General features: G+C 52.0%; 2 protein-coding genes across 2 annotated transcripts in view; one reads left to right on the forward strand and one right to left on the reverse strand.

The window, feature by feature from the left end:
- Positions 1 to 7439, reverse strand: part of CSUI_003291 (uncharacterized protein) — a gene marked incomplete at its 3' end in the record, with an annotated part of 7624 nt that extends 185 nt beyond the window's left edge. Inside the window, exons 1-7 of the mRNA XM_068063489.1 lie at positions 6189 to 7439; positions 5372 to 5759; positions 4038 to 4736; positions 2519 to 3040; positions 1848 to 2091; positions 1061 to 1220; positions 34 to 513 (exon numbers count right to left, since the gene is read on the reverse strand). Coding sequence (XP_067924518.1) covers positions 34 to 513; positions 1061 to 1220; positions 1848 to 2091; positions 2519 to 3040; positions 4038 to 4736; positions 5372 to 5759; positions 6189 to 6315 — 2620 coding nt within the window. The remainder of the gene's footprint in view (positions 1 to 33; positions 514 to 1060; positions 1221 to 1847; positions 2092 to 2518; positions 3041 to 4037; positions 4737 to 5371; positions 5760 to 6188) is intronic.
- Positions 7440 to 9915: 2476 nt separating this feature from the next.
- CSUI_003292 (uncharacterized protein) lies at positions 9916 to 13583 on the forward strand. Its single transcript, XM_068063490.1, has one exon. The coding sequence runs from the start codon at positions 10836 to 10838 to the stop codon at positions 11991 to 11993; it is 1158 nt and encodes a 385-aa protein (XP_067924519.1). The 5' UTR covers positions 9916 to 10835; the 3' UTR covers positions 11994 to 13583.
- The last annotated feature ends 345 nt before the right edge of the window (positions 13584 to 13928 follow it).

A 13928-nucleotide genomic window follows, 5' to 3' on the forward strand; every position in this document is an offset into this window, starting at 1 on the left:
CTAAAGGATTATCCGAGAGTTTCCGAACTTCACGAGCAGCTAAAGTCGCTGAAGCCGCCCAAGACCCTCCATCAAGAGAAGCAAGACCAGTACTACCATCAGGAAGAGATAAAGTAGTAGGGACTGTTTCTGGCGCAGCCCTACGTCGTGATGTATCTTCGTTATCGTCAAATCTTGTGGAGGGAAGGATTCTTTCAGCATCACTAGAGAAGAGATCAGCCGCATCTTCAGCTGGATGAGGGGAAGGAAGAACACCTTCTTCGTCTTCGACGTCATATTCCCCAGGCAAGAGAGGTTTGACGTAAGGTGACTTGGGTTGGAAACGATTATGGGTCTCTGTCGACTTCGCTCGACCCCCTACCTCAGTTCCATGTGGAGTAACTACGAAGAGTGAAGGAGGTGCTTCTGTCTGTCTTAGGGGAGGAGAATAAGGTCTCCCGCGATGAGAACGACGGAAAGCATCACTTCCGGAATGAAGACGCGAACGCTCTACTAGAGGAACGATGGACCGTCCTGAAAATAGAAGAAGAGAAAAGCCGGATATGAGGGTTGAACCTCTCTTCACTCCTACACCGTCGCTTTCTCAGCTCTCCAATGCACGTGCACCTTTACATGCAACGACGCAGAAATACATATATATATATATATATTCATGTGTATATATATATATGTAGGTAGATTGATTCATGTATGTCTACGGAGATAGGAGAAACCTCGCGTACCCCATGGAGACCCACGAGCATTCAGCATATAAGTATGTAGATACCCAATCTCCGCCCAGAATACGGCACAGAAAGGAACGACGTTCACAGACCGTTGCGACGGTGTACTCCCTAGATCTGGTTACTGCCTTTGACAGGAAATGAATTAAGTCGCCCAGGAAACAGGCACAGATTGATGCAGTTATAGATTTTGTACGAGGAGGTATGTGTGTTTGTATGCATGTATGAATTTGTATGTATGTGGTCGCGCCTGGTGCACCAGCACGCCTGGATGGACAATGGCTGAACACCTCTCGCGAGGCAGACCAAACTTGTCCGTATCCTCTCAAGTATCTCACCTGATTCACTGAGACATAGAATAGAATAAGCCGCAGGTAGAATAGAGTGTTCGTTCGAGATGCAGACGCAGAAAGGAAGAGGTTCAAAAGGCCGTATAGGGGGGAGATCAAGAAGGGGCGGATCGACGCTGACACGACTAACATCCCCTGGTGCCGCTGTCTGTACACCGGAGAAAGAAAAGTGCTGGAGTCACACCGTCGAAAGCACGGCAATTCCCTGCTGCCCGGAAATACCCAGACAAGGAAGGAGGATACCGAACATCCAGTGGGCTCACGCCGTAAAGAGGAGAGAACGACGAAGGTATGCGGAAGATCTACTCGATAGAGAGAGACACTTTGTTCAGAGGATTACCGCGTTGGCACCGAGGGGTAGCACACGACCCGGTGACTTCTCCTCGTTTTGTCAATAGCTTTGAACAGGTGAATGACAAAAGGCGTATGAGAGAGAGAGACCAGTATAAGAAACGACTGCTGCGTACTAGAAGAAAGGATTTGAAACCGGCCAGTCAATGGACCGCAGGGGCATTTTTGAAGACACAACGGCTGTCCTCCTCTGCTGTCCTCTAGACCCACTGAGATACTTGACATCACGCACAACCAATATGCGTGGCATCGAAACCCTACTCCAGACGGACAACACGCTACACATACACCAACACGCTACACATACACACCTCCTAGGACTCTGAAGCTGGGAGAGGCGACTTCGTTAGATTAGATTCTCAAGAAACGAAACAGAAGGAGTTGTAAAGTTCTTCTTATGGTTCACGCTCCCCAGGAGACTTACGAGGAGAATTTCGGTGAGCTTTCTATAGGCGACTTTAAGGGGGTCGAGATCTACAGGCTCAACAGTCCAGTGCCCTTGGATCCAAGTGCACCCGAGATCTTCGGTCCTTCTTTTTCTTCTTCTCACACCTCCGAAAAAGCATGAAGGGCAGCCACGCTGCCGTGGCCGACCCTTGCACGCCTCCCTGGGAAAAGGTTCTTCTGATGCAGTCGGGGGTTGTTGATCTTCAGGCGATGTATATTTCCTGAAGATGTAGAGGAAAGAAGAGAGCCAGAGGGTGAATGGAGTCGGTGGAAGATTAGAAAGCAAAGGAAAGACAGACATACATCGTATAAGAGAATAACTTCTTTGTGCTGTCTCTCCTGCTGGCAAAGAGGCTGAAGCGATCGACAGAGGTGTTCCACTTCAGCAGAGATGCAGGGGGCTACGGGCAGCGAAAACGAAAAGGGAACGCAGGCTGAAGCCCGAAGCTCCTCTTCACAGGAGACAGGTAGTTTGTGCATGAGTACTTGGGAGAACTGTGTGACTGAAGAAATCAGAAGATTGCCAGCGTAAATGGACGACGGCTGGATACGGAGTTTTATTGCCGCCCCTTCACTCAGTCTTCCCTCATACACATCAACTGTTCCTCCGTGTCAGCTCTTTCATTTACATTGTCGCGGTCGACATACCTTCGAAGAAGATCAATAGCCCGACTATCTTCAGCCAGTGTAACTTTCTCGCCTTGATCTGTGCCCGCTTTCAATCGGACAAAAAAAGGTGGCGCTCGTCGCCTCCTTCTCTCTTGAAAATCTAACACGAGAAAATTCTCAGCCTCCTGACGTTTCGTTGAATCTGAACGCAACCCTTGTTTCTGCTCCGCGAATTCTTCCCCGACAGCAGAACGCCTGTTGTCTGACGCCTCTCCGGTCGATGCGGGCCTCCCTTCTCGACTTCTCTCCCCTTCCTTTTCTCCCGCACTGCAGTGCTCGGCCGGAGTACACGCAGCGCTGGACTCTGCGGCTCTGAGGAAAGACACGTCTCTCCCGGACGTTCGAGAGGAACCTGTCTTCCGAGGTGAAGATGAAGGAGAGAAAGACGGACAAGCGTGGATGATACCAGGCCCAGGAGGAAGGAGATCGGGAGCTCCAAGGACGAGGAGTGGTACGCATGTGATGGTTGGCTGCCACTGATTCTCGACCTTGAAGTGCAAGCTGGAAAAAAACAAAAAAGATTAGAAAAAAGCTAGGATGGCTACGAGCAGACTCACCGTGACAGCCTCATCCGCGCTGGTGCGTTCTCAGATTTCCCCTTACTAACCCGAGCGTCAGCGGTGCGAGATGACTGGCAGGAGTTTACAAAGTGAAAGGGATTCCTTCCGTTTCTTAGGTTTTCTTCGTTGGAAAACAGGGTCGTGATATACCGAGAGCGCGCGTGTTCCATTGCATGGACCTTCCAGAGTGAGTGTAGGCAGGAGTTAGACGTATGAGGGGCCGCATGCATCCTCACTAGATCCGCGACGCCTACCATGCCCGAGCAGTAAGTGAGGAAGGAGAGATAGATCGATAGACACAAAGATAACAAATCGCCGCAGCCTCCTATGCTTTGCCATGCGGCTGCAGGTTCTTTGGCGCGCTGACACTCCTTGTATTGGCACGCCAGGAAGGAATACACTATGGTAGGCATACACAAACGAATCCATACAGCTGCGGTTACAAAAATGCGGAGTAGACACAGTTTTCCGTGCAAGCACGGGTATGGTGGCCTGAGGAGAACTGCGACAAGGAACAGTATATACGGGCTCAGCCCCCTACTGGTACAAAAATATTCAACTGGTAGAATCAAGCAGCCCTACAACCTGTCTCCCTCGACTCCACAGGCCGGCACCGTAGTTATGCAGAGGAGAGCTAAGGAGATATCCAAACTGCCGTACGTAGAGGAACAAATTACACTGACTCCCGTCCCATAGACCCTTCTTATCTACCCAGCGCATCGCTTCCTGATACTAGATACGCATCGAAGCGCTGGATGAACCGTGTGGGCTGTGCAATCAACACACACGAGAAGACGTTTTGTACGCGGTGACATAAGAACACAGGGTCCACTGTCCGAGGCTGCAAGCGCGATTTCTTCCACAGTCACTCAGAGTATACAACTTCTTGGACACGAATGCAAGAGTCGGATCTGCTGGCCGTCCGTCCGCATCCTGACCTGTTCATGATGGAGCAGAACTGTTGTCTTCTCAATGCATCAACGGCTAGTCTTTTTTGTCTATGCCGGAGAGCAAGTATGTGGTAGATAGCCATTTGCCTTTCTGAGGTTAGGTTCCCGGGTAGAATAAACTCATCCTCTTCTTCCTCTTCGAAAAGGTCGACACAAACAAAATTGAGGACTGAATTGTAAATCATGCATCGGAGTGCCACCCCACCATAAAAAATGCGTTCCGATTCTTCTTCCTTCCAGGAAAGAAAACCTGCGTTAGTTCCTCGAGACGCGTGCCCGCTGTCTTGCGTGCCTGTGCATTCGCTGTCTATTGTCTTCAGCTGATGATCAAGATCGGGACAGCTCCGGGTTTTACCCTCTCGGGAGAGAGAGCTTTTCGGTTCCTTGCATGAACCTCTCCGTGAGCCTAGCTGGACGGCCGCCGTGTCAAGTAAGCAGAAATCAGGAGAGAGAGAACGGTGTACGAACACGAGAAGTAACTGGTTCTGAAAGCCTTTCGGGAGTGTGGACATTGTCGCTTGAAAGCATTCTACCTCGTTGGAGTGAGGGGAAGACGAAGCGGAAGAAGGGCGATGAGTTGGATGTGCGGGCCGTTTCTTCTGAGCGGACGGAGGAAGGCAGTCGACGAGGAGAGAACTGAGGCACCGGTGCCACTGCTCTCTGTGTGGCCGTCGAACTCGCTGAATGCTAACGAAAAAAACACAAGCAGATCCGTCACGTTAGTAGAAGGGTGGCGCAGTTTGGATATGTCCGGAGTTTCTCAGAAAAACAGCAATCGCAACTCCGGGACGCAACCGGGGATCACACAGCAGCGCAAAAGCAGGAAGAAATGAACAGAGGAGCACTGCAAGTCTACGAAGGAGGGTTTCGCTGTCTGTACGAGCATCCATAACTACGATGCACGAAGCTAGTTGTAGACACATCTTGGTGTGAATAAACTAGGACTCCCTCTTCACTTCGTACCCCTCTGACACAAACTCTTTCCTTCTGACTATCACCCGGTATTACACGCATTTCCTCATGTGCCAAAGCAAAACAAACAACATGACCGACAGGTGCATAAGAAGTTCCGGCTCCACAGTGGGAATCCGCAGCCTCAAGTCAGTACTGGCTCTAAAAAAAGATACGTTGGACCCGTCCTCACTGCTACATGCGTACACCCTCGCGTCAACCTCCTCCGGCCCCGAGTCGGTTGACAGCATAGTTTTTGTGTACGTGTACACAGGAACTCGAAGAACGAATGCCCTAGTACGTCCCGAGGCCTATGAGTTGATGACCAGCTGTGCAGTAGATGAGTACTGCAGCCGCTCAGCAAAACGCACCCGACCACAACGATCTGCGCCTGCTGCGCTGCAGAATGGACAGTCTCCATCAGCAAAGCCCACGGTCCCCAATGGAGGTTCCCCGACGAAGAAGAACACGACCTTTCTCTCTCATAACAATCCGCGCCTCGCCTTGAGGCTCCACAGTCTACGCTGTCTTTCGCCTTCGTGGTAACCTCGCTCTGTTCTTGAAAAAAAGGAGGAGGGACAGGAGGGAGACACCCACGCGCATTGATTTGAACGGCGGCAAAAGAGATGCTCCTAAGACGAGAACATCGGGGTACAAAATCCAACAAGGATCGATGCAACACTCGGCGCCGCCCAGGAAGTAGAGGGGCATTGGCCAATGCCATTTCCTTTGCTTCTTCGGGAGTAAGCGCATGTTTTTCTGAACAAAAAACCGCAGACACGAACAGAAAGCTGTACATGTGGTATGTATTCTTATGGATCTATATAGTCGTAATAAGTTAGATATACTCACACCGCTACAGATATCTGCATGTCGCTGTGAACGACATACGTCGGTTGTCCTCATCACAATCCAATCTGCAGTCTGACAGGCGAAAAGTCGCTACTATTGTTACATTACCTCGGTCGACTGCCCCGACCACGAGAGAGCCGTGAAGTGTCGAAGGTCGATGAAGACAAAAGCGACGCTTGCTAGCACAGGGAGAGGCAATGTGCCCGAGTACGCACTTAAGGCATCGATCGCCCGGGTTGCTAAGCGAGAGAAATGCTATTCCGTCTCTATTATTTGCGTACTGATATCTTGACTTTACAGCAGTAGGGTGAACAGCGTACTCAGAGGCCGGCTTGCCTTGGGGTTTTAAATGAAGTTTATGAAGTATCGAGCGATGGATCGAAGAAGCATCGATCCTCCGCTTCGACTGAGTTTTCTTCCCTTCCCCCACATCGCTTCCTCTGCGCTGCTTGGGGGCTGCCATTCTCTGCGTCAGCAGAGGAACAAAGCAAGCCCAGAAAAGCAGAAGCCGGCAGTCAAAGAGACTTGTAAGGGCAAATTCGACTCAGAAAGTACTGGAAAGAGAGGGCCGTAGGCAGATCTCTATTTGGTCCAAGCAACCCGGCGGACTGTGGTAGCCATGCCGGTGTTTCGATGAAACAGCCGGTCATGATACACCCTCACGACTGAAGTGGAAAGTAATGGCACGGACGTATAGCATGTTCGGACGTAGCCGACGGGGGGGGGGGGGGTCACAGATCCATGGAAGGGTTATATGGACGGTGACTCCACTCCACCTCCCCGACAGTCTGTCGGACACAGAGGAGGGGGGTAAGCACACAGAGCAACAGATCCAGGGACATCAGCCGGGACACGTGCCGAAACAGAAAGACCCGAACTGCAGCGGCTGACTGCCGCTAGGGAAAAAACGCGCACTTCCTAGAAAAACTCCACCAAAACGGGACAGCGGCGAGGGCGCCGAGTATGATGCCACCAGTCGAGAAAGACGTCTCGGGCGGCCTCTCAGGGACCACACATACTCTAGCGCCAGCCTCCTTAAGTTTACATACTTCACAGTCGCGCTCAGTTCCGGGAAACGCGTTGGCGTGGATCAAAAAAGGAGAGAACACACCAAGGCCGGGGCGCTCTCCCGGACTGGTGTTGATGAACTATCTTTGCAATACAGATGAAGAATGAACCTCTGGGGTTTCAGACAGACTTGTACGGCTGCTTCGCGAAGAGAGGACTCAGTTTTTTTTTGAGATTTCCGGACACCTGACTGCAAAGCAAATCTGCAGAAGCAAAGTTGTAGACAAAAACGCTTGTGGCTGAATACTCTTTCAAATTTCCAGCGGTCAAAGCAGAAGGGCGCGGAAAGAGAGAAGAAGAAGGGGATTTTGTCGGCTACTTCTGTGCGAAATAGGGCGGAACGGAATTCGCTAGTTACTTCTGTCACTGCTTATAGTGGGAGGACCGCCGCCGGTCGAGCGACAAGACAGGGCGACCCGCATTTCTCGGTCCTGGTCTCCGTAGTGTCTAGCCGAACCGCTTTCCCTTTTTTAACTCCAATGTTTGCTAGCAAACCGGACAGAAGTCAGAAGATAGGCTTCAGTGGTGCGAATACAGGGTTCGAGAAGAGACCGCTCAATCGCAAAACACAGCAGCTGCATGCTGAAAATCCAGATACTTGAGAAGGAAACGGTGTAAGCCACAACACTGCATGTGGAAGTACAACCCGGCATTCCTCCAGCATGGTTGTACTACCGTATTGTCTGTCGTCCTTAGGTCAGGATCCGAGGCGTGGGTGCTCACTGGAGGACCAGTCAGAGAGCGGTAGAGTTCCAGGGTCTGGAGAGGGGAACTTGAACGTCTGAGTGCTGCTACCGGGTGGAAGCATTTCAGACGAAACCCCTGGAGACACTGCGAGCACTCCGCCTTACAAGTCCTGACCCGGAAGGCAGCATCAAGGCTCAAGTACTAGCTGATCACCAGCGCTGACAGCACCACTCGTGTGATGCTCGAGTGCGTAACTTCTTTCGAGTGCCCGCTTCCACTGTCTCACCATTCGAGGGGTGGGATGCACGTCTACCGCGCAGAAAAGAGAAGAAGTGAAGAGAGAGAATGCAGATGAGAGGGAAATCTCTCTCGAGGCACGGGATCTCTGCGTTCCACTACAAGAATCGGTTCAGCGGTGCTTGCAGAAGGCTCATGTCCTCACACCACGCGCGCCACAGGGAATAGCGAGCGCCAACAGATACCACAGGATTCTTCTGGTGGCCGGAGCGGGTCGAACTATAAAAACCTGCGCCAGATCCTTCCCAGCATATACGAGTGCCAAGCATCATTCACCTAGCCAAGCAAAAATCTCCATATCCTCCCTCCACATCAAGGCTTGTGATACAGGTTGAAACCAGGAGAGTCCTGGAAGACATCCGAGGGTGTGGAAGCAGTCTCGAGAGTATGCAGGGTCACCAAAAGAGCAACTTCGCCCCAACAAAGCAAACAGTTACAGCAGAAAGCTTGTCACCTCTAGCTGAAAAAGGACCCCATACTGCTCGGTGTGCAACAAGGCACCCTAAGCGATAGAGGCCCCCGCTTTGGCAGCAGGAATGCCTGTGTGTGCTGACTATCTGTTGCCAACGCCTACGTGTTGCAGTGAGTGCTGTGCTTTGGTCGTGAAGCAGTGCATGTCGCGCCCGCCGGGCGCCGGGTTGCCGCCCTAACTGGCTTAAGTCTTGTCTACGCCCCGCGGAGTGGCAGTGGAGGCGGGACCGTTGGAAAGGTTGTAGGATAAACCTTATACTTGGTAGCACCTCATGGTTTCAGACTGCTCCTTTCGCTGTTTGCCCTTTCGCCTTTTCACCTCTCTCTGCGTGCACAGCACGATGACCGGCCGCCTGCCGGCCTATCCTCCACTGACACAGCAACAATGCAGGATGCGAGGCAGGTGCTCTGGAGCACATTTTGCAGAGAAAGAACGAACAGCCGGCGACCGCCAAACTATGACCGGAGCTCAGGTACAACAGCTTCCCAACTTCTTCGCTCGGGATGTCGGCAGTGTCTTAGTGAGTGTGGATGGTGGCGATAGAGGGGAGCGTCTGTCGCGCGGCCCGGTTCCTGGTATTGAAGAAACTAGTCCACCGGAAGACCACGCATCTTGGTGACGTCTCTCATATTTTACCGGCAAGGTGCATTTCGTGTAAGTCACGCTGGGATGTTCTCCGGGAATCAATGCAACTGCAGTTTGGCGCGGGACAGCACCGCCAGTACCTCGACGCTTTCTAGAGACTAGTGCGGCTCGCGACTCACGTCGACGATGACATGAAGTGCTTCTTCGTCAGCTGCTTGGATCAGCGTACAAGGGACGGCTTCGTTGCTGCTAAAATGGGCCGCTTCTGGGAGCGTACAAAGTGTTAGAACGTTGAGAAAGAAGGCCACCGTACATGCTGCCTCTGGCCTTGACACCCAGTGAGAGAACCGGCATCGCGGAAGGACTTTAAGGAACCAGTGGATGTCAGCGACAGTTCTGTAGTTACGATGCAGCGCAACAGGAAAGAAAGAAGCCGCCGACGACGACAGGCCGGCGTGTACTCACGAGGTCTGATCAACAACGGAGGGGTCAGTGTCAGGGATCAGAGTTCAGCTTCATAACGCGATACTAGATAGATTACCTAATGTGGTCGGAACTGTTCGATCTTACATTAGATTGAAACAACCACTGCGGAGCAGGACGAGGCGCGCGCTTCCGCTTCCACCTGTCACAACTGCTGCACTTCGCAAGCAGAGAAGCGTCTCCACCAGTAGCCACTGAGACACCAATCAAAAGCGCCTCAGAACGTCCCACTACGCAGTCACGTTTCAAGCCGCGTCTGAACGGTGCAAGCTCCGACGCTGACCCGCTGAAGGAGTCACGCGGCTACCTGGGGCTCGCTAACAGCAGCTGCGGGACACCGTCCTGCGGTATTCGTTTCACTTGCAGGAACCGCATTGGGGTAGTTCGTCACAGACAGCAGAACCTTCCACTGACATAGGTAATCATCAAGGTATGCAGGAGGTAGAACGTATTCCTGGAAACGCGTGTGTACAAGCACGTACAAATACTACGCTCGCCGTTGGGGGAGGCCCATGCCGGCCCACCGGGGCACCTTCGCGAGACAAGCCTCGGAACGGGCTTTGTCATCCGACCTGACCCGAGAGAGACTCCCTCCCGACACCAGCACAGCCATGGCTGAGCCCGAAGTTTGGAGGCTTTAAGCGGCTTGCATACTCTTTGTTTGCGTTTTTGTGTTTTCTTACTCGTGTTTGCGTCTGAGTGTCTCCCCTCCGCATGTAGTTGCCACAGAGCCGCTTCTATAGTAGGGATTGGAGTAGCAGCTCACTGGATTCCAGTTCCTGCAGTCGATCTCAGTGATGAATATCCCATCACGAACGCCAACAAAACAACGAAGAAAGGCCTTTCTTTCAATACGGGAAATGTTCGATTGCTGGCCTTCCCGCCTCGGCGGCCACCTGCAAAAGAAAGATGCATTGCTTTTTGTCCGCATTCTCTAAATTCCCGGTGACCTCTTCCCGTCAGCTCGTCCATAGCCACAAAGAAATCCGAGCCGAAACTGCCAGAGTTTGTCACTGTTGTAGCAGCAGTAGGAGCCCGAGCCCGCTGACACAGCTGCCTTAAACAACAGAAAGAGGAAATCACTGCGAGTGCCTACCCTCTTGCGCGGCGGTGTCGTATAAGCCCGCGATGAATGCCACCTTATGGTTCTCATCACCATCTTCTCCGATCTTCACCCTCAGCAGTGTCGTCTGCTGGACTGTGGTTTTACTCCTGTGCTCCTCCGCCTCTGCCGGCATCTTGCCCTACCCCCTTCACAATGACGCGGGCGAGGGAGCCAGCACTTCGGAGATGCCGGAGAAATCCTCAACAGGAACGTGGACCCTGCTTGGTGATGAAGGGTCGAGTACTAGCAGACTCGATCATGAGAAAGGGGCTTATCAGGCGAGTGGATGGGAAAAGATCGCGCCTGTGGGCCCGGCCTCCTTACTGCAGACAGTCGTCGGCGAAGAGGAGAGCAGCAGCAGCATCAGTACGTTGACACTAGCCAAGGGAGCAATTCAGTTCCCGAGGGAGAAAAAACCAAGGATCACGCAGAAGTACCGACTAAGGGGGGAAGCCAAACGACGATGCGGCAGTGGAGCATACGCTCGAAAGCTCGGCGGCGCAGATGGAGGGGTATCAAACCGACGCGGAGGCAGCGGGACAGCAAGATGTTCTACCAGGTGGCGCTCCTTCTATGTCTGAGCATACTGGCAGCTGGAAGTGTCGGAAATATAAAAAAGCCGGTTCCTTCACACGAGGAACAACAGTCGCCGTCAGTTCCTGAGAAGCCAGTAACCCGCGTATGGTATTTTGCTGCAGGTTTACTGCTGTTGGCGGGAGTTGTTAAACAGACTCTGCTGATGACACTACAAGAAGAACCTCAAACGCAGGTGGAGTCAACTACAGCAACGGCAGACGGAAAAGTAGACACCCAGAAAGTGACCGTGAACGAAGAATTCATCCGTAGGAAATGCATACAAATGGTGTTGTCGAATTTGGCTCCTCCTCTCGTACTGCTGTACGGGATATCCGCGCAGGCTGCACTGATTGGGACGTCTGCCCTGGCCCTGATGCACTTCACTGAGGATGTATTAGAGCCGATGGTCGTCAGTAGTCGTATGAGTCCGGGTACGGAATCTACACAACCTGATGAGGGATTTTTCGATGTCGGGGTGGGAGCGGCTCGCTTTGTGACCCTACTTGCGGTGACACTGGTTTTGGGAGCTAAGGCGAAAAGAAGGGTGCCGGCCAGCAAAGAAAGGGAGCAACCGCCGACGAGCGCGGTCGGGGTGAACCCCTTAAATAGTGACATGAAACATGAAGGAGCTCAAGAACCAGAAATGAGACCCCATGACATCTCAAAGGCTGCAGAGGAGCCAGAGCGGGTTCTCGTGGAGCACCCAAGCGTGGTGAGAGAAAACGAGTTGCACGTCTCGGAACGTCAGGGAAGAGCAGGTGGGGCAGCAAAAAGATCTGGACGTGATCTGGTCGAGATTGTCGCTGCAGCGCTAAGAGAGGAGAATCTTGAAGCAGCGGCGGGACGGCAGAGGAGGAACAAGAGATAAGGGTGAACAGATAGATAAAGAAGTAGGGACTTCCTTGAGCCCGAAGTCGGACACAGAAAGACAGGTACAAAAAACGAAGATAGGGACAGAAGATAGGAGAAACAGGGATACACTAGACACAGAGAAAGAAAAAACAGGCAGAGAAGATGAGAGAGAAGAGAAGGAAGGGAAGGGGGAAACAAAAGGCAGAGAAGAAACGGCACAGCAGCCGACAAAGGGACTTGCTTCTGTACTCGCATTCAATCATAGACACAGTACAATATCTGGGCGGCTTCAAGTTACTGCAGGTGGAGCAAATGATTGACAACATGCAGTACGCTCCCATGTAGGTGCAGCTTGGGTGCCCTCAGTGTTGAGCTTTTTCCGTAGGTCCATCGAAGTAACTCAACTATTCAGTAACTAGTTTGTGGTGCTTCTGACTGTCTTTCTTTCAGTCTGGTTGCTGAGCAGCGCTGCAGCTGGAGTCCAAAACACCGAGCAAGAATAATCAGTGTACGGGCGTAAAGACCCCATGCGAACGTCTGTGCACTGTTTTCTTCGTTTCTATTGGTGTGTGTGAGGGCCCTCCAAGAAAAGGAGACTTCAGTTTGGTCCTCTCTCCGAGGGACGCCCTCTACTTTCTCCAAGTAGCTCTTAGTGCGACAGAGGAGTCTGAGCCGATAGCTATCTCGGTGTACTCAAAGCCAACACAACGGCGCTTCGTTGTCTGTGATGTTTTTTTTTTTGGTATTCTCCTTATAGCTCGGTTGCCGTCTTGATTGCGCAGCTTCTTGTTGTCAGAAGAAACTCGGAGTGGTGAGTGAACCAAGATATAACTCTTGGACATGACTCACACCCTGTTCGAGACCAGCCCCTCCTCTGGGCTTAGGGATTAGTCGTATCCAAGGCAGAAGACGTGGATATAAAATATCTTGTTTATCTCTATCGTGCGAGCAGTACCGTTTCCGAGGTCGGAAGCTGTAGTTTGCATGACCAGAGATAGAACCTCAAGGCTCGAATTACCTCGGTAGTTCGGGAGAGCACTTCTCGGTCGCACGCAGGTAGAGACGTCCGCCAGCTCAGTCACAAGGGTCTGTACATAATCGACTAAGAGCACTCAAGAAAGAGAGAAGGGAAGGGGTTGCGGGCAAGAGAGTCGACAACGGCGTCGTCCATGCGTTACCTCAAAAACGTACTACCAATCTCACTGTACTAGCAGTACAAGCAAACGGTGGATACTGATTCATCTTCCCGTGTTCGCGTCCTGGTAACCTGACTATCTTAGTCCGGTGCCATGCAACTACAACGTGTGCGCACGAACGATAGATGGATTATGTTCGTCAGTGCATTACGATTGTGTAGTACCCTTCCGGAGGAACAGAATAGTAAGAGAAGTAGGGGGCAGTGAGCATTCTTCTGGATGAACGACCAGCTGGCTGGCGCATCAAACGTGGTCAGTGCTCTCATTACACAAAGAGATTCTCCTCTACGTGGAACCCAAAACGCAGTGTTTCTTTTACTCACGTGTATACATGCACTTTCAAAATTCCGGTGCCAAGGCCTAACAGCACGAGTTGAGGTATGCCAACTACAAGCATGTTAACGCTCCCCGGTCCCCTACTCTGAGAATGATGGCCACGGGCGTCCTATAAAACCCCCCGCCATCAGAAAGGGGTTCCACCGTTGGTGACTGTGAGAGGATGAGCAAGAGCTCTCTTTCCCCCCGTCCTTCTCCCGACGAAATACTTAAGAAGTCCTGTTGATGCCGACGCCGAGGAGAACGAGGTTACGAAGTGATTTCGTACCGGGGTCCAGTGACGTTCCTCTGCACTGTCCGCGGTTACTCATACTACCTTCGTAGCAGCTTCAACAATAGCAATGTGTGGCCGAAACCATAAGGGTCACCGTCTCGGGCAAGCACCTACCCTGTTCTGTGACAACTGAAGCCCGAGAGAC

The sequence above is a fragment of the Cystoisospora suis genome (genome assembly GCF_002600585.1).
Source record: "Cystoisospora suis strain Wien I chromosome Unknown contig_1439, whole genome shotgun sequence".
Classification (NCBI taxonomy): Eukaryota; Apicomplexa; class Conoidasida; order Eucoccidiorida; family Sarcocystidae; genus Cystoisospora; species Cystoisospora suis.

Coding starts and splice junctions, on each gene's coding strand:
- CSUI_003292 (XM_068063490.1), top strand. CDS start 10,836: ATGGGAAAAGATCGCGCCTGTGGGCCCGGCCTCCTTACTGCAGACAGT.